Here is a 7,998-nt window from a genome sequence, read left to right on the forward strand (position 1 = left end):
CCCTGTTAATACCCAGAAACAGTCAAGTATACTGACTTGAATTCAGTGTGTTCTAAAGTAACAACAGAGCCACACCAAACGCTGCAGGTCCCTCATTTCGATGGGCCTTGAACGGTGAGCAGGAACCAAGCTGCTTGAGACATGGAGATCTGGACACTGGGTGGCTACAGCCGAGCACCAACCCCCCACTCAGCTGAGTCACCCTGGTGAATTCACTTGAGCTTTTGGAGTCTCAGCTTGCCCAAGAGTAAAATGGAAACAGTATTGTGATGTTAAGATGGATTCAGTGAGAATACAGGCAAAACGATTATCCTTCTACACAATAGCTATGGGATTTACCAGGCTTTCTAGGCTAAGGATGTGCACAGAAAAAGGCAAGAAGGTATAAACCCAAGTGGTCTTGAAGGAACAGGAGTAACAGGTGTGGCTGGAAGTGGGGGACAGGAGGAGTGAGAGTGGACAGTTTCAGATCCAGGCAAAGGGGGCCAAACGATGAGCAAAGGAACCGAGACTTTATTCTTTACACGAGAGGATCCCCTCAGAACATTCAAACAGGGTGGGGATAGGAGCCAGCCTGGATTTAGGACAGAAAATGCCGGGGGCTGAAGGGTGGATGGGAGGAGAGTGTGGCTAGGGAGGACAGCCAGGCCTACAGTAGTCCTGGTGGCCTCCTGAGGACAAAGTATGGACAGAGGGCAAAGACACTTGAGGATGTGAAGGAACAGAACTTGGTGATTAATTTTCACCACAAAAGTCTACCAGTTAAGCGAATGGATCTAAATAGAATCATTGTTCATAATAATAAAAACTATCACAAGCCTGTAAAACAATATAGATAAATCAGCACCCAAAATTCCATTATGCTTTCTGGACTTTGGATCCTCTGGGAAGACCTGAGTTGTAAAGCAAACCTGTTTTCTAACCACTTACTTGACTCTAGGAGATGATTGGGTACTTCTTTTGGTCTCTTGGGTTCCTCCACTAGGTTCCTTAAAAGAAGAGGTGACACATTTTGAAATGGTTCTTCAGCATTCTTTACTTCTCTGCTGGGGGTTTTCACTGCTGCCATTTTATCATGAAAAATGGAGTCTTCTTTTTAAAGCCAAAGGTCCTTTCCTGGGAAGAAAACAGGAGTAGTATAATCATCCACAGAAAACCACACACCATTGACAAATGTACCTCTTGTCACTGTGTGGTTTGCTGTGGCTCAGGCCTTCACCACCTCTCACTCTGTGCCCACACAGGTTGTCCTGTTCATCTTGCGTCACACAGCAACCCCAATGCCATGTTGTAACCAAAAGTCGGGTCCAGCTGTTCACTATTCAAAAGCCAATAAAGAGGCAAGGCTGGTGGAAAAGAAAGTTTGCTTTATTTTGGATGCCAGCAAGCATGGGGCGGTGGACTTCTGTCGAAAGGATGACTTACCAGCCCCCACAACTGACAACCAATGGACAAGAGCTTTTATAGACCAAGGAAGGGGGCTACATACAGAAACAGCACAGCCAGCTCTAACAGTCATCTTGAAATCGGTCATGCAGTGATCTGACCAGTGTCATCTTGATTGTTTTAAGTAACAGTTAATCTTTAGTTCTAGTCGACTTGTCCACTTTCTTTGAGGTCACTTCTTTGGAGGTGGCAGCTTATGTCATAGTCATGTATGGATGTGAAAGTTGAATCATAAAGAAGGCTGAGCGCTGAAGAATTGATGCTTTCGAATTGTGGTGCTGGAGAAGACTCTTGAGAGTCCCCTGGACAGCAAAGAGATCAAACCAATGAATCCCAAAGGAAATCAAGCCTGAATATTCATTGGAAGGACTGATGCCGAAGCTGAAGCTCCAATACTTTGGCCACCTGATGCAAAGAGCAGACTCACTGGAAAAGATCCTGATGCTGGGAAAGATTGAGGGCAGGAAGAGAAGAGGGTGATAGAGGATGAGATGGTTGGATGGCATCATCGACTCAATGGATACGAGTTTGAGGAAATTCTGGGAGATAGTGAAAGATAGGGAAGCCTGGTATGCTACAGTCCACGGGGTCACAAAGAGCTGGACATGACTTAGCAACTGAACAACAAATGTCATAGCTACAGCCTGGTCATCATGTAGTTAACTTCTTCTCCCCGGTGGTGTTTCAGTCTCTATAAGACAGCGCCGAGGATATGGCTCAGATTACCTATAGCCTGTGAGAAGGAACTAAAGGTCCTTGACTTTGCTTATGGACTAAACTATTATTATTTTGTCCAATTTAACTGCTTTTCTCTACTTTTGCATTTTCTCACTTCTCTGATTGAATTTATTCTTTGGCTAAGTTTTCCCATAGACAAAAGGCAGACTGAGGATATGGAAGGAAGGATATAGGGTCCTGCTCTGTTTCAGAGTCACAGCTCAAAACTCTTCTGTGGTCCTTAATTCTCCTTAAAAGCTTTTCTCAAAATGTAGTGTTGATGCTTTCTGAGGCTCTCGTGGCCAGTGAAGTTTGCAAAATGTTGAAGTCAGCAGTTAAACAGGATTCTCTTTTTTTTTTTTTTTCCAAATTTGCTTGTGCTGGGTCTTCATTGTGGCTCGAAGGCTTCTCCAGTTACTGCACCTGGGCTGGTTGCCCTGTGGCATATGGGGTCTTACTTCCCTGATAAGAGATCAAACCCAAATCCCCTGCCTTGGAAAGCAGACTCTTAAGCTCTGATCACCAGGGAAGTCCCAAACAGGTCTCTTCTTTATGAGATTTCTTTGATTCAGTTTCTTAGATGAATGTGACCATGAAACCCTTTAACACTGGGAGATACTGGCATAATGAGTCATCTTCCTGGGCCCCTCTGTGGGGAGAGGATGTGGAAAGCCACAGACCTCCTCCCCCGCCACTGGGCACCTTCCTAGGAGCTCTGTTCTAGGACACCGGGTCCCAGCTCATGCCACACATTTTGGCAGACTTGCCTTGGGAGTCTGATCCTGCCCTTCGACGTTCTTTAGCAATTGCTGCCTTTACTGCTCCTCTGGTGTTAATCACGTTTTGCCTTGTGATGACACTTTACAAATCCCACATGTCTATATCTTCCACAGCTAAGTCTCTAAACTTGGGGGCTGCTCAGTGAAGCCCCTGGAATTGGATGTAAAATCATATGTGGATTTTTATGTGCCTTTTTGTGTGTGTGTGAAGGCTCATGGTTTTAGATTCCTTAAAGACTACAATATCAAGCAAAATACACTGCCCATAGCGAAGAAATGCTTAATAATCACTTTCTGAAACAAGTTTCTCCTTTCCCCTCACGGCCCATCCCCCTTCACTGGCATGGCTGAGGGTATTCACTCCTCAGAACAGCCTCCATCTCTCCCGCCAATCGCTCCTTCAGCCTTCCTCCAACCTCGCTCCAGCCTTCCTTCCCCTCCAACCGTTCAACATCTACCCCGGTTCACTCTCCAGCCCTCTTCCTTCAAATTCCCTGCCTCTACTTCAGGGCGGCACAATAGCCAAACGGTTGTCACCCGACTCCTATCCCAGGTCACTCACCTCCAAGGTGAACTGTCCCCCTTCGTCCCTCCTCCCCACCCCCTCCCCAGGCAACCTTGGTTTCGGGCCCCAAGCTCTGCGGAGCAGTCCCTTTCACCCCTGCCAAAGGCCTGCTCCCCTCAGCGCCCCTTTACTCCAGCCCCTGCCCGGAGCACGGTCTACCCCTGACCCAGGCGCCATCCTCATCCTTATTTCACCCCTTGGGCCCTACCTCTCCTTCGCCCCCGCCCAAGTTGACTTGCGGCTGGACACCCTCCCGGGGTCCAATTCGCTCGCCCCCGACCCCGCCCCGCCCCAGCCTTAGGTCCCAGGCCGCTCACCCCAGAGCGGGTTCCCGGGAGGGAATCCGCGGGCGCAGCCACCGTCTTCGAGCGTCGCCATGACGACGCGGACGCTCCCGGGGTCGCGGCCGGACGCGACCAAACTCCCCTGGGACGTGGGGGAGGAACCCGGGCAGCCGCCGGTCGAGGTCTGAAAGTGGTGGGTTAGTTCTGGGGACTTAGAGCAGTCTCTGGAGTCTGAGTAAGAACAGAGAGAGCGACTTATAGCGTGCGAATTCCCAAGGAATTCCCAAAGGGAGACACAAACATCTGGGCACCTTGAGAGGAGTTGGTGGCCTAGCGTGGCTGAAGGGGTGGGGCTTACCACTCTCAGTGGGTGGAGCTTCCCCGAGGGCAATTCAATCCTCGATTCCGTACTGTGATACAGTTCATTTTACAGTTAATATTATGATAAGTTTCAAATTTCAAACATATACAAAGCCAAGCAGAATAGTATGGTGAATCTTCAACACCAACCCACAACAATTATCAACTTATAATTAACAACTTATAATTAATCAACTTAACATTTCCTCTACTCCCTGTATTTTTTTTTTGAAGGATATCCCAGACATTATAATGTCATCCCAGACACCAATCCCAGTATCAGTCATAAGTATTTCAGAATATACCTCCAAAAGATAAGGAGCCCTTTAAAAAATATAACCGCAATCAGTACCTAAAACATTACGTAATTTCTTAGTAACTTCAAATACTTGGTACTCAATTTTCATAAACGTATTTTTTGAGTTTGAATCACAGTTCAAATAAATCCACACATTATAATAAACTGATGTGTCCTTTAGGTCTCTTTTTATCAGTAGATTCTCCCTCCATATCTTTTTATTGTTGTTGCAATTTATTCATTGAAGAAACTGTTTCTGTCCTGATAATGATACTTAGGGATGATAAACCATGAAACTGGACCAGCTCCCCAGACCTCCTGCTCTGTTTACTTCGCTCTACTCACCCACGGACATTATTCCTTACACTGATAGCTCAGGTTTCTCTTCCTAGGATCAGTCCTTGTCTTGCTCCCTCCATGTATGAGGTGTCACTTGCTCGATGTTATTTGTTGCTTCATGGTGATACGAGATTGTCATACGAATCCAATAAGGATACCTGCCTTTCCCACACCTTCATCACCGTGCTGCATGTGCTTTTGTCCCGACCTCCAATATTCACCTTTCCCATCTTCCCATTCTCCAACTCCTCCCTTCTACCTTCCATCATCCCTGATTAAAAATAAAAAAATCTACCCATCTTTCAAGGCTCTCACTAGAGACGGTGTATCTGCTATTGGCCCCTTAACCCTCCAGACCAGAAGGGCTGTTTCCTTTCTCTGGGCTCCCATTCAGTTTGTTCTGTCATTCTTGTCGCATTTTTTATATGCTAAACCCATCATTATATATGTGTTTTAAGCTCCAAAATTCTTAAGAGGAGAAGACTATGCCTTATCTTTGCATCTCCCACAGCCCTTAGAGCAGGCCTTTGTTCATAGTGATTACCCAGTAACTGTTGGCTAAGTGGGTAAAAAAAAATTCACTTGCTTATGTTGTAGATTGCTTTAGTTCTTTCTGTTTTGTTGCCCCCAAAAGGTTGTCAGTTTCAGAACAAGTATTGTTTCCCATATCCTTAACTTTTCCACCTGAGTTCATCAAATGCTTATCTTCATACACTTTTAAAAATATATATTTATTTTTTTGGCTGTGTCGGGTTTTAGTTGTGTCACACGGCATCTTTCATTTTAGCAGGTGGGCTTCTCTCCCGTTGTGGCGCACAGCCTTAGTTGCCCTGTGGTATGTGGGATCTTAGTTCCCCCACCAGGGATTGTACCTTCATCCCTTGCATTGGAAGGCAGATTCTTAACCACTGAGCCATCAGCAAACTCCCTCTATATACTTTTTAATGAGTATTGGATAACATTTTTTAAATTTCCCCTTGTTTTTAAATAAATTTGCCAAATTCTCTATTTTTTATGTTAAGATAGCTAGATACGGATGTAGATATAACATATATTCTCTCTACAGTCAATTAGCCAAACTGCATATTATTGTGTAGTATTTACTACTGGTCATCTGCCTCCACTGTCTTAAAATCAGAACCCGAGCTTTGCTAAGTCTTCTCCTTAATCCCTACTTCCCTAGATCCCACTTAGATTCTTTTTTTTTATTTTGTAATAAATTTATTATTATTATAATTTTTTTACTTTACAATATTGTATTGGTTTTGCCATACATCAACATGCATCCGCCACGGGTGTACACGTGTTCTCCATCCTGAACCCCCCTCCCACCTCCCTCCCCATACCATCCCTCTGGGTCATCCCAGTGCACCAGCCCCAAGCTTCCTGTATCCTACATTGAACCTGGACTGATGATTCGTTTCTTATATGATATTATACATGTTTTAATGCCATTCTCCCAAATCATCCCCCCTTCCCTCTCCCACAGAGTCCAAAAAACTGTTCTATACATCTGTGTCTCTTTTGCTGTCCCACTTAGATTCTGATTAGTCTACACCAATCATGGAATTCCCAGTCCTCTTGCCCATGATTGATTTACGGTTGAAAATGTAACTCAATTCTGGCCACAGAGACATCAGGGGAGGGCTTCTGGGGGACTTTGGAAGAAGACATCGTTTCTCCTAAGAAAAGAGACATACAGCACCTTTCTCTTTCTGGACAGCGTGGTGTCCAGAATCGAGTCCTTAGAAGTGCAGCAGCTTTGGGGCCATATGGAACCCGCACATGAGGGTGACAGTGAAGGTGGCGAGGAAGACAGAGGAATCGGAAGAAGAGAGTAAGACACCATGTGGAGGACATCATCTCATCTCTTGACCATTTGGCAACCAAATCACACTACTTTCTTTCCTTTTTTTAAAAAAGTTAATTCATTCATTTATTTTTGGCCACGCTGGATCTTCCTTGCTGCACGCAGGCTTTCTCTAGCTGTGGCGAGCCGGGCTACTCTTCAGTTGTAGTTGCGCAGGCTTCTCATGGTGGCAGCTTCTTTTGCAGCACAGTGTGGGCTCAGTAGTTGTGAGGCATGGGCTTAGTTGCCTTGCAGCATGTTGAATCTTCCTGGACCAGGGATCAAACCGGCGTTCCCTGCATAGGCAGGCAGATAACCACTGGACCACCAGGGAGGTCCCCATTACCTCTTTCAGCTAAAAACATTCTGACACAATGATTTCTAAACACTCACTATTCAAAAGTGTAAGCAATAGCACAGAAAATTCCTAGAAATCCAGACTTTCAGGTCACCTCAGACCTTCCAAATCAGAATCTGCATTGTAATAAGAACCCCCCACACACCCCGTGCCAAGAGATTCATGGACACATTCAAGTCTGAGAATCACTGAACTGATGCACTACAATGCTAGCTTTTCTAGATCATCAATTATATAGTCAATTCATTTATGTGTTTCACATTTATTTCACTTAGCATTTGCAATGAGCAGAATACAAAGGTATCCCAGCCTCTGCCAAACTTGTTCAGTCGTTCAGTCGTTTAGCTGTGTCTGACTCTGTGACCCCATGGACTGCGACACACCAAGCCTCCCTGTCCTTCACAATCTCCTGGAGCTTGCTTAAACTCATGCAATGGAATAGGTATGACAGGAGGCACGGAAGATTTTGCACAGGGGAGCCATGAATTTCCTTTCCTGAAACTCCTTGGTGGCTTCACATTGTACAGAAAATAAAACTCAAAATCCTTAACACAAACTTCGAGGTTCTGCAGGCCCTAACTGCTTAGTCCAGTCCTGCCTGAATTTCTGACCTCAAAGTTCATAAAAACAGAATAAAATGGTTGTTGTTTCAAGCCTGCAAGCTCTGGAACGGATCAAGGTGCAGCAATAAATAGTCAAAAACTTGCTCAGTCCTGCTCAGCCTGAGAATCCCTTCCTTAGAGGGAGCTAAGCCAGCTTTTCCTGGCTTCCCTCACTTAATCAGGTCCCACCCCACCATCCTGTCTATCAGCTCAGGGCCTCCCTTCAGTGTTTTTCATAGTGTGTGATTCTAGACTGATGACTTTCCATTTCTGACATCCGTCTTCCTAGACGGTAAGTTCAGTGAAGTTTGACTTGTTCACGACTGTATACTCATCACTTTGCACACTACCTGGTATATGGTGGGACCTCCACAATATTCAGAGAATTAAGTAATTAATGA

The 7,998-nt window shown here is 45.3% G+C and overlaps 1 protein-coding gene across 9 annotated transcripts in view; it reads right to left on the bottom strand.

Moving 5' to 3' along the window:
- The window catches only part of CFAP221 (cilia and flagella associated protein 221), a 135,516-nt gene extending 131,360 nt beyond the window's left edge, over positions 1-4,156 (bottom strand). For all 9 annotated transcript variants that reach the window (XR_015145169.1, XR_015145159.1, XR_015145158.1 and 6 more), the window contains exons 1-2: positions 3,825-4,156; positions 931-1,116 (exon numbers count right to left, since the gene is read on the bottom strand). Coding sequence is in view for 3 of the 9 variants with exons in the window: in XM_086349695.1 (XP_086205821.1) it covers positions 931-1,069 (139 nt within the window). In the remaining 6 variants the exon portion in view is untranslated. The remainder of the gene's footprint in view (positions 1-930; positions 1,117-3,824) is intronic.
- Positions 4,157-7,998: the final 3,842 nt, after the last annotated feature.

The sequence above is a fragment of the Bos grunniens genome, chromosome 2 (genome assembly GCF_055505025.1).
Source record: "Bos grunniens cultivar Pamir isolate PY7600 chromosome 2, Bosgru_T2T1.0, whole genome shotgun sequence".
Classification (NCBI taxonomy): Eukaryota; Metazoa; Chordata; class Mammalia; order Artiodactyla; family Bovidae; genus Bos; species Bos grunniens.